Source organism: Rhinoraja longicauda, chromosome 7 (assembly GCF_053455715.1).
Source record: "Rhinoraja longicauda isolate Sanriku21f chromosome 7, sRhiLon1.1, whole genome shotgun sequence".
NCBI classification, from domain to species: domain Eukaryota; kingdom Metazoa; phylum Chordata; class Chondrichthyes; order Rajiformes; family Arhynchobatidae; genus Rhinoraja; species Rhinoraja longicauda.
Genome location: NC_135959.1, coordinates 19,009,888 through 19,033,615, shown reverse-complemented (window position 1 = coordinate 19,033,615; position 23,728 = coordinate 19,009,888). Strand labels below are relative to the sequence as shown.

The 23,728-nt window shown below is 43.0% G+C and overlaps 2 protein-coding genes across 4 annotated transcripts in view; one reads left to right on the top strand and one right to left on the bottom strand.

Moving 5' to 3' along the window:
* The window catches only part of itgbl1 (integrin, beta-like 1), a 111,368-nt gene extending 101,100 nt beyond the window's left edge, over positions 1 to 10,268 (top strand). Inside the window, exon 11 of the mRNA XM_078403016.1 lies at positions 9,584 to 10,268. Coding sequence (XP_078259142.1) covers positions 9,584 to 9,675 — 92 coding nt within the window. The 3' untranslated portion in view covers positions 9,676 to 10,268. The remainder of the gene's footprint in view (positions 1 to 9,583) is intronic.
* Positions 10,269 to 19,655: 9,387 nt separating this feature from the next.
* The window catches only part of fgf14 (fibroblast growth factor 14), a 361,789-nt gene continuing 357,716 nt past the window's right edge, over positions 19,656 to 23,728 (bottom strand). For 2 of the 3 annotated variants that reach the window (XM_078402208.1, XM_078402209.1), the window contains exon 5: positions 19,656 to 22,953. In XM_078402208.1, the coding sequence (XP_078258334.1) occupies positions 22,817 to 22,953 (137 nt within the window). In that variant the 3' untranslated portion in view covers positions 19,656 to 22,816. The remainder of the gene's footprint in view (positions 22,954 to 23,728) is intronic. The other variant, XM_078402210.1, reaches the window with a different exon arrangement.

Sequence of the window (23,728 nt, the reverse complement as noted above, 5' to 3'; positions counted from 1 at the left end):
TTGGACAGGCTAGATGCAGGAAAAATGTTCCCGATGTTGGGGGAGTCCAGAACCAGGGGTCACAGTTTAAGAATAAGGGGTTGGCCATTGAGGACAGGGGTGAGGAAAAACTTCTTCACCCAGAGGGTTGTGAATCCGTGGAATTCTCTGCCACAGAAGGCAGTGGATGCCAATTCACAATGTTTTCAAGAGAGAGTTAGATTTAGCTCAGGGCTAAAGGAATCAAGGGATATGGAGAAAAAGCAGGATCGGAGTACTGATTTTAGATGATCAGCCATGATCATATTGAATGGCAGTGCTGGCTCGAAGGGCTGAATGGCCTACTCCTGCACCAATTCTTCTATGTTTCTCTGTTTCCTGGGTCAAACTAGTGTTAAAAACAGCTGCACAGTTGCCGGCAACTTCATCCCTTCTGCCTGTCAAACAGTTGATCGTATGTGCAGGCTGTACATCAGTCAGGTTAAGCTGGAAAGAACCTGGAGTAATGAGAGAGACAGGTTATTTAACTGCCCCACACCTGCTTCCTCCCACCCCTCTCCATCTCCCCATCACCATCTCCCTCCAGCTGCCCTCTCTCTTGTGCATTTATTCAGCTTCCTCTTAAATCCTTCCTCATCAATCCTCTTGTTCATATACCCTTTTAACATGGGGACTGGAACCCACCCAACATCACTGCACATGCACCCCACTGAGCTTGCACCTCAAACCCTAGCATAGAGCTCAAACAAACAATGTTCAGAAGAACTGAGCCAACCTGCAGTTAAATGCCGCAATTGTGCATTGAGGATTCGGCTGAACTAGTCTGTAGAGATAGAAACATAGAAACATAGAAAATAGGTGCAGGAGGAAGCCATTCGGCCCTTCGAGCCAGCACCGCCATTCATTGTGATCATGGCTGATCATCCACTCAATAACCCATTTTATTTTTAGCAATTATAACAAATATTACAAAATATAACCCCCGGCACATTGTCCTCAGGTAGCAGCAATCCACCAAAGTAGTTCTTTCCCTGGGAATTGGCCAATATACAGCTTTGCATTGTACTTTTTAAAAATAGGGATTCATTAGCATAATATTACGTGATTATTCAGCTCTCTGTCACTGTGACAGGAGTGAGGCAGGAGAAACAGAATTTTATTTTACTACTCAATGTTGAGAAAGATGCTGAGAAGATGTTTGGCCAGGTGGGGGTATATTGAACAAGGTGACATTGTTTCAGAATATGGGATCATCTATTTCAGGTGGAGATGGAGAGGAATTTCTTCCCTCAGGAAGTGATGCATCTTTGGAATGCTCTACCCAAAAGAGCTGTGTAGGCAGAGTCTTTGAATGACAGATGCCTGGACTATGGAGGTGGCAAGGGCTATGGGGAATAGATTAAGACTCACAAGTGTTTTATTGCCATACTAGACCAAGTGGACCCATTGGGCCCAAACCTCTCCTGCATTGGTGCAGCACTCTCTCCTACCCCCCTCCCCCCTCCCTCCCTCCCCTCCCCCTCCCCTCCCCACTTCCCTTCCCCCTCTCCATCCCCCTCAACCCCCCTTATCCACCCTCCTCCCCCCCTCCCTCCCTCCCCCCCACCTCCCTCCACCCCCTCTCCCTCCCTCCTCCCTCCCTCCCTAGGAGATAAATTTAAAGTTTAAAATGTGAATAACTTAAAAAATATAACACCAATTTCAATAAAACTACTCGCTTTACCATTAAAGTGATGATGGTGAGTAAGGTGGGCCTAAAATTGTTGCGTTATCTTGTACCGTTTTGGCTGTAGTTCGATCACAAATAAACAAACAAACAAACGAGAGTTTTAGCATATAGATGTCCCGAAACAGAACAATGAATTTCTTACTTGCAGCGGCACAACAGATATGTAAACACAGTACTCTGTAAACACCATAGTAAAGAATAAAAAAGTTCAGTATATATATATATATATATATATATATATATATGGCAGGAGTGAAATGAGAGTATGGCCAGGGTGGTGTGGGTCTCTGATGATACTGGCTGTCTTTTTGAGGCAGCGACTCCTGTAGATCCCTTCGATGGTAGGGAGGTCAGTACTTGTGATGGACAGGGCAGTGTTCACTTTTTTCAATCTACTTCGTTCCTGAGCATTCAAGTTGCTGAGCCAGTCCGTGATGCCATCAGTCAATATGGTCTCGACTTGTACACGTACAGAAGTTCAAGAGTATTCGTTGACATGCAGAATCTCCTTAATCTTTTCAGGAGGTCGAGACATTGATGGGTGTTCTTTATGATTGCATCAATGTGCTGGGTCCAGGACAGATCTTCAGAGATGCATGGCCAGGAATTTGACATTTTTGACGGATCACATTGTCTGCAAGTTATTGCTGGGTGGAAGAGGCAGTTTCATTTTCCTTCTCTTTTCTGCTCTAAGCCTCTCACTGCAGTAAAAAAAAAAAATCCATTCACTGCTTTAATTTTTTTTACAAATGTTCTTGGATCTTAGTGTAGCTTCTAGCTCCAGCTTAGAGAACAAGTCTGGAAATCCTGCACCATCACTATACTGAAAATAAGATCCAAACATTTAGACATAACCTACACAAGGTTTTACCAATCAATTACACGGCAATCAAATAGCTTGCTTCATCTGATACCCAGTACCAGATCAATGCACTGCCTTTATTGATTTCTGTACTGAATGTGCCAAGAGCTACAAATGGACTTCAGTGAAGGGTTGCAAATCCAATTTTAAATTGCCTTACAACTTGATAGCCTCTGAAATATCAAACTACTAAAAACTGTCACAAGAAATTAGAAATGGTGAAACTGGCAAACAGGTCAACTGTGAAGGAAATGTACTCTGAAGAAAGGTCATCATCCTGAAACTATGTCTCTCTCCACTCTGATGCTGCCCGACCTGCTGAGTATTTCCATTCTCTGCACTTTTTAAAGAAATGAAGGATGTTTGCCTCTTCATCCTTACATTGACAAACTACAGATTATCAGAGTGCAAACTCCGGGGTGATATGCTGGAACTTGCTGGGAGATTTGGCCACGACATGCCATTCATGTACTCACTATAAGTTCATAAGTTCCAGCAACAGAATTAGGCCATTCGGCCCATTGAGTCTACACCATCATTCAATCATGGCTGCTCGATCCTTCCCTCTCAACCCCATTCTCCTGCCTTCTCCCCATAACCCATGACACTCGTACTAATCAAGAATCTGTCAATCCACCATCCACAAGGGTCAGGAAGTTTGGAATTTTCACATGAACACGGAAGTTCCAGGCCTGCTGGGGAAGTGTCTCAGGCTGTTCCTTGCAGATTGGAAATGTTGAGCATTCATAGCAGCAGAGCAGAATAACGACACTCTTTTTCAGTACTCTCACTGGGACTCAACTTGCTGGATGTACCAGATCAGATTGCCCATTGGAACAGTGAGCCCACTCCCTGGACCAGTGAGCCCCCTGTTAGGTGCTAAGGGTTATGGGGCAAAGGCAGGAGAATGGGGTTGAGAGGGAAATAGATCAGCCATGATTGAATGGCGGAGTAGACATGATGGGCGGAATGGCCTCATTCTGCTCCTAGAAGTTATGAACTTTTCTAAACCTATGAACTCATTGGATCAGTGAGCCCTCTCCCTGGAGCAGTGAATCCATTCCATGTAACAGTGATCCCTCTCCCAGGAACAACGAGCCCTTTCATTGAAGCATTTCATTTACTTGCTTTGAGGAGTGTGAAACATTTATAGTAATCTAGAGCGTGAGTGCAATAAATATACAAGGGATTTGAGCTGAGAAAGAAAGAAATGTTTCCCCGTCACTTTGTCGCTGTAACATTGACCAGCCAACATATTAGATCTTCAGGAACCTCATTTCAAATGTGACAGAAAACGTCCAGTCGGGAACGTCTTGTCCGATGCTATTTCAAAACCAGACCAACAACACAGAAAGATCCTTTGTTGACTAAAGATAATGAAAAATTGGCCTGTAATCTCCTCTCATGCCGTGGTTAGTAAAGCATGATGACATTTCCTCCGTTATTGCCATCAGACATTGAATCAAAATTTCCTGACAACCTTGGTCAAAGCAGGAGAATTTAGCTCTAAAAGGCACCAAGACTCAGGGCTCTGGAGAGGGCAGATAAAAGAATTCACATTTCCTGGCATTTAAGCAATTAAGGACATGATAAGCAATTACAAAGTCTTTCCAGTTTTTAATGGAATCAATTTCAAGAATGCATGAAGACATTAAAAGATATAGAAAGTCTGTATTTCACACAGGTGAAATAAACAGCTCTCTTAAAATCACAATTTTGACAGTGTTCAACGGTGTCTGAAAAGGTGGCTACATATTTGTGCCCCCATTCAAACCAACTGCAAGAGCAGGAAGTGCACTGTTGTCTTCCACAGTGCTCGTTGTGCCTCTGTAGACAGAGAGCGGGGGTTACAGTTCCAAGGCTCTGTCCACTCCAATGTAAACCGTTGAGGGAATGCTTTATGAAGGAAAGGCTAGACTGTCAGAGCATGGGCTTTTAAAGTGATTCACCCACTGCACACCATTAGAAGCTGAAAATCCCCTGTTATAAGTTAATTGGATATAATAAAAGCATTGGGATGTCCTAAAACTCTGAAAATGCTGATGTTTCTTTTACTCTGAATGGAAGGAGTTCATACTGAAGAGTAGAATAAGATTTTGGCAGATGTTACAGTGAAGGTTGAGGGAGTTCAGCAGCATGACAAAAGTACTTAATTTTCCTTGAATTTATTACTTAAAATTGGCTTAACTTTGTAGGTGAACGTAAGTGTGAACGAAATCTAGAGATATAATCACATCAGAGTGGCTTAAAATAGGTCAGAAATTGTTCATTAACAACAAAAAAAATCACCTTATTTGATTGGAGACACAAGAAACTGCAGATGCTAGAATCCTGAGCAAGACTCAAAGTGCTGGAGGATCTCTGCGGGTCAGGCAGCATCTGTAGAGGGAATAGGCAAATGAGGTTTCAGGTTGGGACCCTTCTTCGGACTGAACAAGACATTAAGTGCTGGAAGAACTCAACAGGTCGGGCAGTATCTGTGGAGGGAATGGACAGACGGCGCTTCGGGTCGGGAGCCTTCTTCAGACAATTCTCCGATCTGAAGAAGTGGCCTGAGTCAAAATGTCATCTGTCCACTTCCTCCACAGATGCTGCCTGATCCGCTGAGTTCCTCCAGCACTTTGTGTCGTGCACCTAGTTTGATGAATTATTTTGTGTTTTCAACTCCTCTGAGCCTTTGCTCCAGCTCGCTGTGATCTCCAATCACTGTGTCCTTTCAGAGACCTGTCCAAATACGGCACTTCCCTGCAAAACACTTTCAGTTAAACCTTTAGGAACCTGTGTGGGAGGTGGCATGAGCTTTCAAAAACTCTGCAAGATAAAGAGAGGTGAATTACACTTGAAAATTAAGAATGGGAAATTGCATCATTATAGAATATTCCATCTGAGAAATGCTTTAATGATGTACTGCAATATGCAATAAATTTATTGCAGAATTTTGTAGGAGGTGGCCTTGTATGACTTTTCGACTGGAAAAACAAAAATTTAGTTCACTATTTAATAACACTCAATTAAATATTCATTGGAACTAGAAATCAGGCAGGAACGCAAATGGCAAGTGCATTCATGATTTTAATTATAATGCAACTTTCCTGGAGAGTTAATATTTTTCATCCCAAACATCATTGAAAGCCTCAGAGTCGTGGCTATACTTATTTGTAAGGTCCATTTTGTACATGGAATGATTTTCCAGATCACTTTGAAAAGGCACATATAATTTATATCTTGGAGTAAGCCTACTACACTGCTGGAACACCACAGTGGTACAAGTAGTACAGCTACTGCCTCAAAGGTCCATCAACTCAAGTTTGATCCTGACCTTGGATGCTACCTGTGTGGAGTTTGTATGTTCTCCCTGTGGTCATGTAGGTTTCCTCAGGGTTTCCTTCCACATCCCAAAGACATGCAGGCTGGTAGATTAATTTAACATTGTAGATTGCCCCCCTCAGTATGTAGTAGAAGATCTGTAGAATCTGAAGAAGTTGATGAATATGTGGGGAGAATAAAATGGGATCAGTCTGAAGAAGCATCACAACCAGAAACAATTGTCCATTTTCCTCCACAGATGCTACCTGACCTGCTGAGTTCATATCATCATCATATCATATATATACAGCCGGAAACAGGCCTTTTCGGCCCTCCAAGTCCGTGCCGCCCAGCGATCCCCGCACATTAACATTATCCTACACCCACTAGGGACAATTTTTTACATTTACCCAGCCAATTAACCTACATACCTGTACGTCTTTGGAGTGTGGGAGGAAACCGAAGATCTCGGAGAAAACCCACGCAGGTCACGGGGAGAGCGTACAAACTCCCTACAGTACAGCACCCGTAGTCAGGATCGAACCTGAGTCTCCGGCGCTGCATTCGCTGTAAAGCAGCAACTCTACCGCTGCGCTACCGTGCCGTTCCTCCAGCACTTTTGCCTGTACTCAAGATTCAAGCATCCGCAGTCTCTTGTATCTCCAAATGGGATTAGTGTAGCCTTAAGTACAAACAAGTGGGCGATGGTCAGCGTGGACTCATTGGGCTTTTGTGCTATGTCCCTCTATAGTCATTACAGTGGATTTTATTTTTTCTAAAAACACAACTGGTGTTGGAAAAACACATGTCCAAAACACATAATCTTGTCAGATTAGCACATGAGACAAAAATAGAAAGAGCAATTCAGTCAGATGTCCCAGAAATTCTCTAGATCTGGGCAAACGCAGGGAAAGGGAAAGTAGAATATATGTAGTATGTTAATAGAAAAAGACTCGCAAAAGTTAATGTACGTCCCTTGCACACTGATGCAGGAGAAATTATATTGCTGAATGGGAAATGGCAGGGACGTTATCTACAAAAATTTTGTACCTCTCTTCATAAAAGAAGATAAGAAACTCTCCTAGAAATAGCAGGACTAATGAGAATGAGAATGAATGAGACACAGAAAGATATTAGCATTAGTTAATAAAAATAGGATCAGAGAATATTTGGGCCAAAAATCCAATAAACACCCTGAACTTGATAATCTGCATCCCAAAGTTTTGAAAAAAGTCAGCTGAAGAAACATTGGATGCAATTTTTCAACATCTTCCAAAATTTCGTAGATTCTAGGATGGATCCCACATTCTGGAAGGTGGCAAATATAATCCAATTGTATAAGACAGTAGATCAAGAAAAAACAGGGAAGTGTAGATCAGGTTGATATCAGAGGTCAGGAAAATGTTGGAATCTATTATGAAAGAGGTACTAAGGGCACTTAAATAATAAGAATAGAATTGGGCAGCATCAATTTGGGATAGGGAAATTACATTTGACAAATTTATTAACATTTTTAATGTTGTAAAAAGGGGAAAGCAGTGAAAGTGATGCATTTAGACTTACATAAAGCCTTTGATAGATAAAGTGCCACAAAAGAGCACATGCATTTGGGGTAAAGCACTTGTTAAGTGGACAGAAAGGAGGGAGTAGGAATAAATAGTACAGGTTGAGTTGGGAAACTTTGACAAGTGAGGTGTACTGCAATTAGATTTCCAGGAGACAGTTGTGGGAAATAAAAGCTCATGTTAGATTGATTTTGAGTGTGTAAACAGCTGGCCAAAATGCCCCATCTACACTAGTCCCACCTGCCAGCATTTGGCCCATTTGCCTCTAAACCTATGCTATCCAATGATGTACGGATGTTAATGCTTTGGGCACATTTTGGAGAAGGTTTACTGGATTAATACATGGAATGACTGGGTTGTCCATTGAGGGAAAGTTTGACAGGTTAGGGTCGTATCTACTGGACTTTTGAAGAGTGCGAGGGGATTGTATTGAAACATATAAGAGGCTGAGGGGTGTTGCCAGGGTGGTTGTGAAGAGGACGTTCCCACATGTGGTCACAGTTCAAAAGTAAGAGTTGCAGATTAGAGATAAGGCAAATTCATTTATTTCAGAGATGTGTGGGTCTTTGGATATTTTTAAAGTAGAGATAAGTAGATTCCTGACAAGTGAGGGTGTGAGATGTTACCAGTGATAGGCAGGAAGGTGGAGCAGAAGTTGCAGAAACTAATCAAGGACCAGTCTCACCTGGTCTCCCTCTTCTCCCCTCTCCCATCAGGCAAGATGTACAGAATTTTGAAAAAAGATACTTGCAGGCCCAGGGACAGTTTCTTCCCAGTTTTTATCAGGCAACTGAACCATCTTCTCACCAGCTAGAGTGTGGACCTGCCCACCCACCTACCTCATTGGAGACCTTTGAATGATCTTTAATCGGACTTTATCGGACTTGAATGTTATATCTTGCACTGAATGTTGTACCCTGTCCCTGTGCACTGTGGGCAGCTTGATTGTATTCATGTATAGTCTTTTCTTTGACTGGATAGTAGGCAAACAAAAGCTTTTCACTGTACCTTGGTACACGTGACAATAATTAAACTAAACTAAACTAAACTGAACTAAACTAAAATGGCCTACTCCTGCTTCAATTTCTCAATCTTATGGAAACCTATAAGATTATTAAGGGGTTGGACACGTTAGAGGCAGGAAACATGTTCCCAATGTTGGGGTAGTCCAGAACAAGGGGCCACAGTTTAAGAATAAGGGGTAGGCCAGTTAGAACTAAGATGAGGAAAAACTTTTTCGGTCAGAGAGTTGTGAATCTGTGGAATTCTCTGCCTCAGAAGGCAGTGGAGGCCAATTCTCTGAATGCATTCAAGAGAGAGCTAGATAGAGCTCTTGAGGATAGCGGAGTCAGGGGGTATGGGGAGAAGGCAGGAACGGGGTACTGATTGAGAATGATCAGCCATGATCACATTGAATGGCGGTGCTGGCTCGAAGGGCCGAATGGCCTCCTCCTGTTGTCTATTGTCTATTGTCTATAATATGAATCCATAATGATCAATGCGTAGAAGGGTTTGATCTTGTTTCTTAATCATGTTCATCCTCTCATTGTCAAATGGATACCATTGCCTCAGTTGACCTTTATTACCTTTCCCTAAGTGCCTTGTACTGAACGGTTTCCTGGGTTCTTTTCAGAGGAAGTTCAGTGTCCCCTTGCAATCTGTCTGGAATCACATTTGAATCGGACCAGGTGGCTAAATTACTTGAACAAAGGACCAGATGGATTTCCACAACAACTTTGTAGTTTTACAATCAATATTATCATAGTTGGATTTTATCACCGGTAAATGTGGCTGAGTTTAAGTTCCACAGCTGTTGCGTAGGATTTGAACTTGTGTATTTAGATGATAGTCAGTTCCTCTGGAATAATGGTTCACTTGTTTAACCATTCTTGCTACTGTTCCCCTGATTTCAATAACACGCTGCCCCATTAAGAAGCATAAAACACAGCTGCTGAATGCAATAAATGGAAATCTTTGAATCGGCAATTAATTCATATCTTGAAACCCTAGCAGGTCAGGCAGCATCTGTGACGATGGAAATCGGCTGTTTACTGTTTGTTATTTTGGATTTCCAGTATTCTGCTTCTGGAGACACTGGTCTACGATATAATTGTAACACTGGTGCTGTCTCTCTCGTTGCAGGCAACGGCGTGTGTAACTGTGGAATCTGTGACTGCTGGGATGAATGGACTGGGAACGCCTGTGAGATCTGGATTAGATCGGAGAGCTTCTGAACGTTCAACGGGAACAGCAAAAGGTGCTGTAATTCCTACCACGGATGATGAAAGATATTTTGAAATGCACTGCACTCACCAATAAACATCTGCACTTGCTAAATGCTTCCATTTTAGGACTGTTACTCGCCATGTACGAGAAGAAGATGCTGGTTTCACCAACACCACACATAGCCTAAGTGGCAAGATGACCTTTAATAATAAATAGTTATTGGCCTGGGAAATCTGACAAACATATTACTGTCGGGAATGATGCATTTTAATGACTAGCTTCAGTAACGTATAATCTGCACATACGTCGGCAAACAGTTTCCTTGTATACAAAGCAAAACGCTTAGGAATGGAGGTCACAAAGGTCACGTGTTATTCAGGTTATTATTAAATGAGCAAATGGCTAATTACGAGGATATACTGTTGACAGTAAATCTGCAAATGGCTCAGAGTTTCGACTGATATACAAATAACTGGTGCAATAAACACAGATTCCTACAGTGGCTGACGGTCGTTGATTAAGTGTTTAAACGACTTCTATAGCTTCCTAATATTGTCTGCCTTTAAGCGTGCATTTATAAAGATTTATTTACACTTTGAATAAAATGAATGACACTTTTAAGCAATTGGTGAGCCTCTCTGGTTTCTGAGCAATTCCAAGAAATTGATTCACTTACATGATGACAGAGTAAAAAAAGGTAATTGTCTTCATTAAATTTTTTAAAAAAAAACTGTTCAAGCTACATGATAAAATTACGTTGCCGGCTACATCACAGGTGACGCAACATTGTGCATAAACCTGTCCTTTGGGTTGCTTCAAAATACCATTTCGTACAAGGACAATCCCCTTTTAACAATTTCCATTTATTAAGAATAATTATGTGCTTTTATTAGTAACTTCTATTTTTAGAATCCATCTTTCTGATGTTACTAATGGATTCCAACAGTTTTTATGATCTGTGGATTACCAAAGCCCTTTGCAGCCTCAAGCAGGAATCTTTTGAAATGTACTCATCATTGCGAGAGTGTAGGGGACATGGCAACAATTGTACACAGCAAGAACCCACTGTGATTATAATCAGATAATCGGTTTTAGGTGCTGCTGACATAGGGACACATATTGACCTGTAAAGCGAGTAACATTTAATCTCCTGCCTCCATCACCTGAGCAAGGAGGCATTGGTTAATTGTTTTGATCACCATTTTGTGAAGCCAATCTGTAAACATGAAGTAGAAGCAGAAAACGCTGCAAACACTCAGCAGGTCAGGCCAGTGTTTGTGAAGTCGTGAAGGGAGAAAAGCAGAGCGATATCAGATGAAGATTAAAAACTTGAATCAATAATTCTCTTTGTCTCTCCACAGACACTGCCTGGCCTGCTGAGTGTTAATCATCGCCACCTCATTCCTCCAGCATTTTCTGGTCTTATTTCAGATTTCTAGCATCTGCAGTTCTTTTGATTTTCATCGATCTTTAAGCATATCTTGTATGATTTCACATCTGAAAGGCCTCGCCTCCAAAAATGAAACATAATTGTCGGCCCAAATTTCTGGAGGGACACTTCAGGCAGATCTACTCTATGAACCTCGACTTAACATGAATAACATTCGAGGTAAAATATGGTGGAGGCATCTGGCCTGTGAAAGAATTTCCAAATAGTTCACACTCCTGCTCTTTCCCCACGGCCTTGTATATCGTTGGTGCTTATCATGTACATATCTGATTCCCACAATTGATGTCAATAAACTGAGAAAGTTGTACATCATATCCGTTAAACAGAAAAGTGTGCGGTACTTCCCTTAAAAGTTGGAAATGTCCTTGAAATCTGCAGCTAATATAACGGTACTGAAAGCCAAATGTATTTTCATCGTGGATTTACGCACTTTGAAATTGATGCATTAAAGCATGAATAGTGCTTTCCCGTGAGAGGAATTCATCCTGATTAATGGGAAGGCTTTCTTGTCTCAACATCACGATTGAAAGAATGGTCAGTCAAAGGAAGAAATGGTTCTCATTAAAGTAAAAGGACCGACCTGGAAATGTGCTTTAAGTGGAGAGGTCACTGCGGAAAGAGCAATGCTTCAGGCAATAAGATGGCAGATTCAGACCTGGGACCAAGCCCTTCAGATGTAACACCTAGTCCGTGTATCTGACTCAAATATCCAGCATCAAATGAGAGAGGAAGGGAGTAAAATTCATTCCAACAGTGGGAAATGTGTGAATGAATGAATGAATGAATGAATGAATGAATGAATGAATGAATAAGTTTATTGGCCAAGTATGCATATACAAGGAATGTGCCTTGGTGCTCCGCTCACAAATGACAACACAAACATACAGTTAACAATTAAGAATAAAGCATAAACACATCAAAACAATAAGGATACACCATTACGGAACTGCTTCTAAAACCATGCTTTATCATCGCTGAGTATAGTACAGAATTGTCAAAGATGTTGGTGGCATACTTGGGAATCTGGTAGAGCCACTGCCTCACAGCTAAAGTGACCTGGGTTTGATTCCGATCTTGGGTGCTGTCTATGTGGAGTTTGCACGTTCTCCCAGTGTTTGCGTGGGTTTCCATGTGCACTAGTTTCCTCCCACGCCCCAAAGCCATGCGAATTAATGGTGCTTCAATTGTCACATGTGCAACTGCACAGTGAAATTCGTTTTGCATATATTACACATGCTGGCGGCGCCATTTTTGGCGCCATTGTTCAAATTCCAAAGTCCGGTCAGCCCGCGTGCGTGGAGTACTGGAGCAGTTCCCACGAACTGATGTCCCTCTCCTCTCCTCGCCCGGCCACCTTTGTGTCCCGGGAGCGCCTCCTGCAGCCGAATTTGAAGGAATTAGTAGGTTAATTGGCCACTGTAAAGTACACCTAGTGTTTGGGTAAGTGGTAGAATCGAGTGGGGAGGAGTTGATGTGAAAGCAAGGAGAATAAAATGGGATGAGTGTAAATGGGTGCTTGATAGTCAGCAGGGACTCAGTGGACCAAAGGACCAGTTTCTGTGCTGTATGACTTGATTACTCTGTTAATTAATCCTTCGTACCACTGTGAGTCATTTAGAGACATAAAAGACTGTAGATGTTGGAACCTTGAGTAAAAAATAGGCTGACATTTCAGGAATAGACCTTCATTGCTATCAACTATAGGTCTAGCCAGAGTTTACTCTGCTCTCCCTGGGTGCCATTTCATTGAATGCATTCAAAGGAGATGGTCGATGGTTTTCGAGACATTGTGAGACTCTGATCGATAGTATGAGAAGACGGGATAAATGCCTACTGTTTCTGCAATACTCTTAATGTCTCTCTCAGGATGTCCCAATGCACTTTACAACCAATGAAGTATTTTTTAGGTCAACCTTCTGTTATGCTGGAAACGCAGCAGTTAATATACTGGCAGCAAGCTCCCACACATAGAAATATGATAAAGACCAGAAAATGTGATTAAGTATTGTTGGCTGAGATATAAATATTGGTCTCTGTACATTGGTGGTGAAGTGGTCCTATGGGAAATCGATGACACCTATCTGAAGGATGTAGCCTTTATTTTTAAGTATTCATTTTTCAGAATGTGGGTTTTGTTGACAAGGCCAACATTTATTGCCTATCCTCAACTGCCTTTGAGAAGATAATGATGAGCCGACTTTTTTAACTTCCGCTGGTGAAGATGCTTCTACAATACTTTGGGGGAGGGAGGTTCAGGTTTTAATTCCAGTGACCTTGGAAGAACTGGTGATATTTTCCAAATTGGGTTGGTGCGGGACTTGGAGGGCAACCTGCAGGTGGTGGTGTTCATCTCTGCCTGCTGCCCTTGACAGGTGTCAGGTGCTGTCAGAGCAACATGGGTGAGTAAGTGCAGGGCATTTTGTAGTCTCAGTGTGCTGGTGGTCGAGAGAGCGTTTGCTCAGCGTGTCCATCAAATTTACTGCTTTATTGGAGCAGAATGGATGGTGATGAGCTCCGTAAAGGTTGTAGGAGTTTTCCTTTCAGTTTAGAGGTACAGCGTGGAGATAAGCCCTTTGGCTCATCAAGTCCACGTCGACCAACGATCACCTGTACACTATTGAATTGAATTAAATACGTTATCGTTACATGTGATAAGTTACAATGAATTTTTCGCTTGCATACCCAAAGTATGCAACTAGTCACCACATAAAGGGCGCTTACAAAGTTACAAAGTATCCGCGCCAGGTCCCCCTTGCTCTTCCCCACCCCCTCCCCCTCTATTCTGCCCCCTCCACCTCCTTCACAGTGGTTCTCCCATGCCGAGTCCTCCTTTGTTCACTAGTCCCATGTTATCCCAATTTCGCATCCTACATACCAGGGACAATTTACGGAAGCCAATCAACCTACAAATCTGCATGTCTTTGAAATGTGGGAGAAAACCGGAGCACCCGGAGATAACTCACGCAGTCCCAGGGAGAACATGCATAGAACATGCACATTCCACACAGGCAGAAACTCTTAGTCAGGATCGATACCGGGTCTCTGGCGTTGTAGAGTAGCAACTCTACCGCTGCGCCATTTAGTTTTGTTTAGTTTAGTTTAGTTTCGAGATACAGCGCAGAAACAGACCCTACGACCCACTGAGTCCGCATTGACCAGTGATCCCTGCACGCTAACACTAACCGACACACACTAGGGACAATATGCAATTTTACCAAGCCAATTAGCTTACAATCCTGTACTTCTTTGGAGTGTGGGAGGGAACCAGAGTTCCTGAAGAAAGCCCACGCAGGTCATGGGGAGAACATACAAATTCCATGCAGACAGCACCCATTGTCGGGATCGAACCCAGGTTTCTGACACTGTAGTGTAGCAACTCGACCGTTGTGCCACTGTGCAACCATCATTCAGGCAAGTGCAGAGTGTCACTTACACCCCTCAATTGTAACTTGTTGATGTTGGGGTGGCAGGAGGTGAGTCACTTGCCCTTGTGGAGATCATACCTACATGCGGTGCAAACAAAGTGACAACCGAGATTTTTGTACTGAAGTATTGGACATGGACTTGAACCCATGATTTTCTGACACAGAGGTAATTTTGCTATTTCCTGAGCCACAATAGATGCAATTGTGAGCCACAAGAGATGTTCTTGAATGCCTAGTGGACACAGTAAGCTACCAACTGCTCCCACGGTGTGACATAATGAAAAGAGATTTAACAGATAATTTCCAGTATATTTCTTTAAATTTCTATTTTCCTGGGAAGGGACTGGAACAGATGAGGATTTGCTGGCTGCCTGGCCCTCGTTGGTCCAAGTAGGTGTCAACATTACTTCTCTGTTTAATGGCAAGACATGTCCGTAAGTGTCAGGTTATAGGATCATAAGTGAGTAGAATGAGGCCATTTGGCCATTCAAGTCTACTTTGCCATTCAATCATGGATGATCTATCTCTCCCTCCTAACCCCGTTCTCCTGCCTTCTCCCCATAACCTCTGACACCTGTACTAATCAACAATCTATCTATCTCTGCCTTAAAAAAATATCCACTGACTTGGCCTCCACAGCCTTCTGTGGCAAAAAAAATCACAGATTCATCATCCTCTGAGTAACCAAATTCCTCCTCATATCCTTCCTAAAAGAACGTCCTTTAATTCTGAGGCTATGACCTCTAGTCCTAGACTCTCCCACTAGTGGAAACATCCTCTCCACATCCACTCTATCCAAGCTGTTCACTATTCTGTATGTTTCAATGAGATCCCCCCCTCATTCTTCTAAACTCCAGCGAGTACAGGTCCAGTGCCGACAAACACTCCTCATTCCTGGGATCATTCTTGAAAACCTTTTAAACCTTGTATTCTAAACCAAGTATTCTTGTAAAGTCAGGGCCGCCATTTATTCTGCAACCCTAAATAATTATGATAATGCAGAATGCCATTCATCCCATCAAGTCTATGAAGCCTCATGGGCAATCCGATCAACGTTATTCCCCACTTACTTCCCCATATCGTATTCTCTCTCTCATGCCCTTTACCTCCTCCCTGATCATATGTCATAGAGTGATACAATGTGGAAACAGGTCCTTAGTGGTCCCACACCAGCCAACATGTCCCAACTACACTAATCCCACCTGCCTGCATTTGGTCCATATCCCTCCAAACCTGTCCTATCCATGTACCTGTCGAACTGTTTCTTAAATATTGGGATAGTCCCAGCCTCAACTACCTTTACTGGCAGCTTGTTCCCTACACCCACCACCCTTTGTGTGAAAAAGTTACCCCTCAGATTCCTATTAAATCTTTTCCCCTTCACCTTAAACCTATGTCCTCTGGTCCTCAATTCACCTACTCTGGGCAGGAGACTGTGCATCTACCCAATCTATTCCTCTCATGATTTTATACACAGATTTTTTCTGTCACGCACTCTGCAAGTCTTTGGGATGTGGGAGGGAACAGGAGCATCGGTGGGGAAACCCATGCGGCCATGTGGAGAACCCATCAACTCTACGCCGACAGCACCGGAGGTCAGCAATGAATTTTAGGAGCCATTAGCCAGTGGCTCCACTAGCTGCACCATTGTGCCACCTTGTGTTGGAGGACAGGTAAATTGTGTGGATGTGGAGTCACATTCAGCCAGGCCAGGCGAGGGGCTATAATGGCCAGTGTTACTACTAGTTACTAATGCTAGTTGTGTTGGAAGATTAAATTAATTTAAGTTCTCCAGTTGCCATGGTGGAACACAAACACATGACTCTAGATAATCAGCCCAAAAGCATTACAAGTACCATGATGGTGTGGCTTCCTAGGTGTCTGTTTTGAACTAACCGCTCATTAATACGTATTGAGTGCCCTTGTCTAACATCACACATGATAGAATGGTCTTTACCCAGTCAAACACCAACCAGTCTCCCAGTGCAGATAGATTTCATTTCCATTTATGTTAAACTATAGAGCAACCTAGTTCCAGCACTTGGACCAAGCATCAATTAATCACAATTCGGAGTGATACCTTTAGCCCAGTTGAGAGGGCAAAATAATTTTCCTTGTGCTGAAATAATTCAAGAGTGCCCTGTGCCTTAACATATAGCCTGCACACCACAAACCGCAGTTCGTACTCTGCAGACTTACTTTACACATTTGGAATTTAATGCAGAAGAATGGAATTTAATGCAGAAATATGGAATTTAATGCAGAAAAATGTGAGGTGGTGCATTTTGGGATGTCTAACATGGCCAAGACCTACATGGTGAATGGTAGGGCTCTGGGGAGTGTTGTAGAGCAGAGGGATCTAGGAGTGCAAGTGCATAGCTCCCTGAAGGTGGAGTCACAGGTAGATCGGGTCAAAAAGGCTTTTGGCACATTGGCCTTAATCAGTCAGAGTATTGAATATTGAAGGTGGGAGGTCGTTGCAGTTGTTTTAGACGTAGGTGAGGCCACATTTAGAGTATTGTGTTCAGTTCCAGGTACCATATTATAGGAAAGATGCTGTCAAACTGGAAAGTGTTCAGAGAAGATTTACACGGATGTTGTCAGGACAAGAGGGTCTGAGCAAAAGGCAGAGGTTGAGTAGGCTGGGACTCTATTCCTTGGAGCGCAGGAGGATGAGGGGTGTTCTTATAGAGGCTTATAAGATCATGAAAGGGAGTAGATCGGATAGATGCACAGAGTCTCTTGCCCATAGTAGGTGAATCGAGGACCAGAGGACATAGGTTTAAGGTGAAGGGGAAAAGATTTAATAGGAATCTGAGGGGTAACCTTTTCACACAAAGGGTGGTGGATGTATGGAACAAGCTGCCAGAGGAGGTAGTTGAGGCAGGGACAATGCCAACATTTAAGAAGCAGTTAGACAGGTACATGGTTAAGACAGGTTTGGAGGGATATGGGGCAGGTGGGGCTAGTGTAGCTGGAACATGTTGGCCGGTTGTGAGCAAGTTGGGCCGAAGGGCCTGTTTCCACACTGTATTACTCTATGACTATGACTCTATCTAGCCGTGGAGGGTTTGCAGACAGTCCTACCTTGCTCATTCATGTCCTGACACTCATTCTCAGAACTCAGGGACAAAGGTAAGCCGGAAGTGAAAGAAGCAGAGAATCAAGGGAAACTGGTCTTTGTCACTGCTGTCAGAAGCAGGACACACATTTCCTCAATGACCAACTGGCCGGAGTTTTTGTGGACATCTTCAACCTCTCACTATTACGGTCTGAGGTCCCTTACGGCTTTATAAGGACATCTGTAATATCAGTGGCACAGTGGAGCAGCAGTAGAGTTGCTGCCTTACAGCACCAGAGAATCAGAGGATCAATCCTGATTATGAGTGCTGTCTGTACAGAGTTTGAACGTTCTCCCTGTGATCACGTGGGTTTTCTCTGGGTGCTCCTGTTTCCTCCCACACTCCAAAGACGTACAGGTTTGTCGGTTAATTGGCTTCGGTGAAATTGTAAATTGTCCCTAGTGTGTAAGATGGTGCCAAAGTATGGGGTGACCACTAGTCGGCGTGGACTCGGAGGGCCAAGGGGCTTGTTTCCGCGCTGTATCTCTAAAGTCTAAAGATTCATTGACCCTATTATACCATTTAATGTCTAAAGTCTAAAGAAAAGCAATGGGACGTGGTTTAATGAGTACCTACCTGTGCCACTCACATCCATTGTGATGAAGTGCTTTGGGAGGCTCATTATGATGCATAACAACTCCTGCCTTAGTAAAGACCTTAGTAAAGATCTTATTTGGACAATAAGATCACGTATGTCAGGCTGTTATTCATTGACTACAGTTCAACGTTCAACGCCATCATCATTGTTAACTTATCATTAAACCCAGTATACTGGATCTCAGCTCATCTCTATGTAATTGGATCCTTAACTTCCTCAGCGACAGACTTCAATCAGTGTGAATTGGCAACAACATTTCCTCCTCAATGACCACCAACTCAGGGGTGCCTCAAAACTGTCTGCTCAGTCCCCTGCTCTACTCTCTCTATACTTAGCCAGACACAGCCCCAATCTTTAAATTCACTGACGATACCATCGTTGTTGGATGAATAATGGTAAACAATGATTTACCATTTAGAGTGCAGTAGGGGCATTGAAAATCAAATTGAATGATGACCAAGCAACCATCATGCTCTCAACATTAACAAGACCAAGCAGCTGATTGTTGACTTCAGGAAGGAAGGGGTAAGGATCCATGAACCTGTCTTCATTGATAGGACGGCAGTGGAGACAGCCAGCAGCTTCAGTTTCCTGAATATGCATATCCCTGAAGATCTGTCCTGGACCAAGCACATTGATGCAATCTTAAAGAAAGCTCATCATGCCTCTGTTTCCTTAGAAGATTGGGGAGATTTTGCATGAATACTCTATCGAACTTCTACATGTGTACAGTAGAGAGCATACTGACTGGTTGCCGCACAGCCTAGTTTGGTCACTTAAACACCCAGGAACAACAGAGACAGCAGAAAGTGGTGGCCTTTGCCTTGTCCATCACAGGCATTGACCTCCCCACCATTTAGGATTTCTACAGGAAGCACTGCCTCAAAGAAGCAGCTAATGTCATTAAAGTCCCACACACGAGGTCACGCAGTCATCTCGCTGCTACCATTGGGACGAAGGTACAGGAATCTGGGAACCGCTCCAGATTCAAGAGCAGCTTCTTCCCATCAACCAAAGATAGACACAAAATGCTGGAGTAACTCTGCAGGACAGGCAGCATCTCTGGAGAGAAGGAACATCACCATCAGGCTCTTGTACCACATCTCACCCCTGAAACCAGAATCCTACCTCAGTAAGGATGGATAATGCACTATGTTTTTTGTTGCACTACGTACTTTGATTTACAGTGTAATGGTCTGGTTACCTCGTATTACTGATAATTTATTGTCTTGTTGATTATTGTATATTTATTTGTATTGTTATTGTGCTATTGTAAAGGTATAGTAAGTGAGATTTCATTGTTGTGTACCTGGTGTGAATGACAATTAAACATGTTTGACTTTTGATTTCAGTGATGCAAGGTTCATGGGCCACAGGTTGAACAGTATCTTCATATAAATATTTTATTCAATATGTTGTATTTGTGTGTACAACAAATGATAATAAACATTTAAACTGTACAATGCAGACAAACTCTTTTTTGCATATATGTATGTAAATTTTAGTAATACATACCAACAGTTCTTGACACATACAACCTACTACATGCAGTTCTGTTTGATCACTGTCACCCTCATCCCATGCACCATATGAGACAAGAGACAAAATAGTAACAAAGGCAGAAAGAATAAACTATCCCTCTGCTCCATTGTTTCTTAAAACGTGATAAGAATTAGCTTGTCAAGGACAACCATTCATTTGGAATAAACACTCTCACGAACAACTCATAAAACAACTAAAGAATGAAAGAAACACAGAAGGGATTAACAATTATATGCTCATTGTCATTTACAAAAATAAATTCAGCCTAGGTTTAACCAGTCAACTGGTTTGCAAGGGTCATACGGTTGGTTCCACTGTCGAAACTTTGCGTGCTGTATGTTGTCTCCAGGAACAATTGCCTTCCCTCAGTTTATAATCAAACATTCATGGGATTTTACTATCCACAGCATTTAATTTGTTCAGTACAGAGACCCCAATAGCGGCCGATGTGCTTAAACCTTTTTTTCCTACATTGTTTTTAAAAAAAGAGGAAATCAACACAAATCTAGTTTCCTTCCTTGGAACAAACGATGAGATAGAAATTGCTAAAAGTTATCAGGTGTCATACATTAGCAGCCTAGCAGCAGCATTGCGGCATTTCCAATCTGCAGAAATTAGAGTTTGTAAAATAAATCAGAAATATTAGACTTACTAAATTACTAAATAGTTTTCAAGCTTGTAAGAACTACGAAACCTGCAGCTTGACAGTCCTTGTAATGCAGCAACACTTGAACCATCGACACTACAGTAAACATGACAAGGGAGTGAGAATAGTTGCTGTATTGGGCTCAACATTGAGTGGTCAAGAGAGCTGTCGGAATGGCTTCAATTAGCACAATGCTTGCCTTCCAGAGTTCACATTTATAAAGGCCTATTCATCAGTTTCCTGGACCCTAAATGAACCATTACCTCCCCGATATAATGAAAACTCACCATGCAGTACACCCCATCACTTTCCCATTTTCAACTGAACTCGCTCGATACATTTACACTTGGTTCTGGTTTTTTTCCCCCTCTGCCAAAACACATCATTTATGATTTACACTACGTTAAATCGTGTTACATTAATATTAAGTGATATCTACTGGGCCATGAATTTCACGACTCTAGTCTTTGTTCTGAGGCAGTGCTGGTCGTAAACATGTTTAAAAAGTAATTTTGATTTGTGTATTGAAGCTTTAGTTTTGCTGTATAGGACAGTTATGACTTCGTTTAGCTGATATTGTCAAGGTGTGTTGTATTCCCAAAGATTTTACTTTGCTTTGTAAGGATAGCTTTTCCTGGATCAATGATATTTTTTGCCATTTCACCCAGCTAGCTAACCCTTTGAGGTAATTAAGAACTTTGCTACCTTTTTCATCAGAATAAAGCACTTAGCACTTGATAGAATCGGGGTAGAACAAATAATTAACAAACAAATCTAATGCATGTTAAAATTACTACCAGAGTTAAAATAAATGGGTCTTATTTTGGTATGTCCTGCACTTTTAACACAATTGCAGCAATCTAGCTACCAGAGTAATGTAGACAGAACAGTTTTGGGTCTTTCTCAATCAATTAATTTCCACTTCTCTGAGAGAATTTGGAACAGGTAAATGGAGCATTACACATGTTAAAATGATATCCAGCTTTCTGGCAGTTTTGTGATAATAAAAGCAACTGAATTGTTTGGACAAATGAATTAATAAAGGAATGAATGAACCATAGCAACCGCCTCCTCTCCCACTGGGGCTCGTGGTTTGGAAACGCTTAGGCCAAGTGAATCACCTACTGCTCAACAGCTCAGAGGTACATTGGCTCACCAAGGACAATGAGCAGCACCACTTACTGAGCTTAAAGAAAAAAAGTCAAAGAACCCTCTCATACATCTTCCCCACAACAGCTGTAGTAATTTCTCTCCTCCTCTTCCCAAGGGAAGCAACGAAGGCCTATTGTGGGACACTCCTGTCAGCTGGTGGGCCAGAACCAAAATGGCTGCCTTGTGTCACACTTTCCAATGTGGACAGAGGTTGCCTGGTCTCTCAGCACAGGCCTCAACAGAAATAGAAGGCAAGCTTGGCCAAAGGGGCAAAACTAATCCAGGGCTCAGGGAGGGTGCCGCTCAGAACCTTGCATGGGGGTTGCTGGGCAGGTGATGGAGGGAGGGACCAGGTCTCAATGTGGGGCATCGCCCTATGGGCAAGGCGAGGGGCATCACTGCCAGGTACGGGTGCATCCCCACTGAACAGGTGGCGGAGGAGCTTGGTGCCCCCCGCAATCCCTTCTGCTGCCCGTGATCGATCTCCATGGGTGCAGGACAATTTATCAGCCAGTGTGCAGGGCTTCTCGTTCACCGTCTCGCTCACCAGCCCTCAGCGGAGGGTTGTGCTCACTAAGAGCCCCGTGGACCCTGGTGACTGGGTTGCAGTTCCAATTCAAAATCACTGCGCTGTTTCAATTCCCCTCCCCTTCCCCACGCCCCTCTTGGTCTTCAATAGCGGAAAACAAAACTCACACAGCAGGTCTCTGCAAGAATAAAAGAGGTTAAGGATAGAGCAGCTAGGTGTAAAAAATGAGAGAGAGAGAGAGAGAGAGAGAGAGAGAGAGGCTTGTTCCTGAACAAGCAGAGATTTACAGCAATGGTCTGAGATCCAGCTGCCGACAACTCTCACACAGCGAGCAAGCCTCCTCCGGACTGTTTTCCCTTTTGTTTGTGGTCAGCAGGCAATGCACCAAGAGTGGTTGTGAGATAGATCATTCTCATGGAGTGTCACAGTTAACAGGGAACAGGTACAAGGCATTCATCCAGTGTCTGGGAAGGACATCCATGGTCTGAGTTATCCAGGTTTCTTGTTGCGGGAGGAGCTATGCATTGGGATTTATCCGCTTGCAATGAGATAGTCATAGACTGCCATGAGCAAGAGGTCGCTGGCTCTTTCTGCTCACGGACATCGGAAGGCGACAGTCTGCCAGGGATAAATCGCCCAACAGAGCAGTGGTTTACGACTTGCGTCCTCTCCAAGACCCGGCAGGCTATGTCGACTTGTTTTTTTTAAATTGTTTGCCCCCGTTCATTACAGCAGAAGAACATGTGCTTTTACTCGGAGTCATTGTGTTCTTCACGACTGTCTCGCCGATGTCGTGCAGCGACGGCTCACGATACATGGCGACTAGAGGGGAGGGGGGAACAGAAAACACAGAGGTGAAGCAGCGTCCCTGGTACCCGTCAAACAGCAACAACAACCCCCACACCATTGTAAATCGGCCTGTACTCCCCTTGAAATAGTGGTGGTCTGTGACATTTAACAGGGAGTTATGGAACCAGAGAGTAACACATCTCGGCAAGAGGCCTTCCTGCCCTTTGAGTCTTTGTTGGCTGTCTTGAAGAGTAAGTTAGCCTGTCCCATCTCTCCGTCATTCCCCACATTCCTGTAGTATTTTCTCCAGTTCCCTTGCAAGTGCAGCAATCAAATCTACCTCCATCTCCATCCAGACCAGGCATTCAAAATCCAGAACATACTGAAAGTTTATTTTTCCTCAACACTTTCTGCTTCCTTAGCAGTCTATCTGTTCTTGTTATTGACCCTTTGTCTTTGGAGAGAGCTTCCTCGAGTCTTTATCTAGTCTGCCTGCATCACAGCTCACAATCACTTTGAAGACAGGAAGCCTCATTCCATTCAGCTTTCATTGGAAAACCAATACTCATACTAGATTCTGAGATAAGGGAATATTTGCACGCATGGGTTCCTTTGCTGAAGGAACTAATGAACCATATTGATTGTTGCACTGGAGCAATATATTCACAATGACCTTTGCCAGGACTGGCTTTTACTTAATTAACAGAATTTATATTCCCTGAAGCAGTGGTGGGATTTGAACCTGTGCATTTGGATTATTAACCTACGGTTTTGTATACGAGTCCACCAATTTAACAACAATGCCACT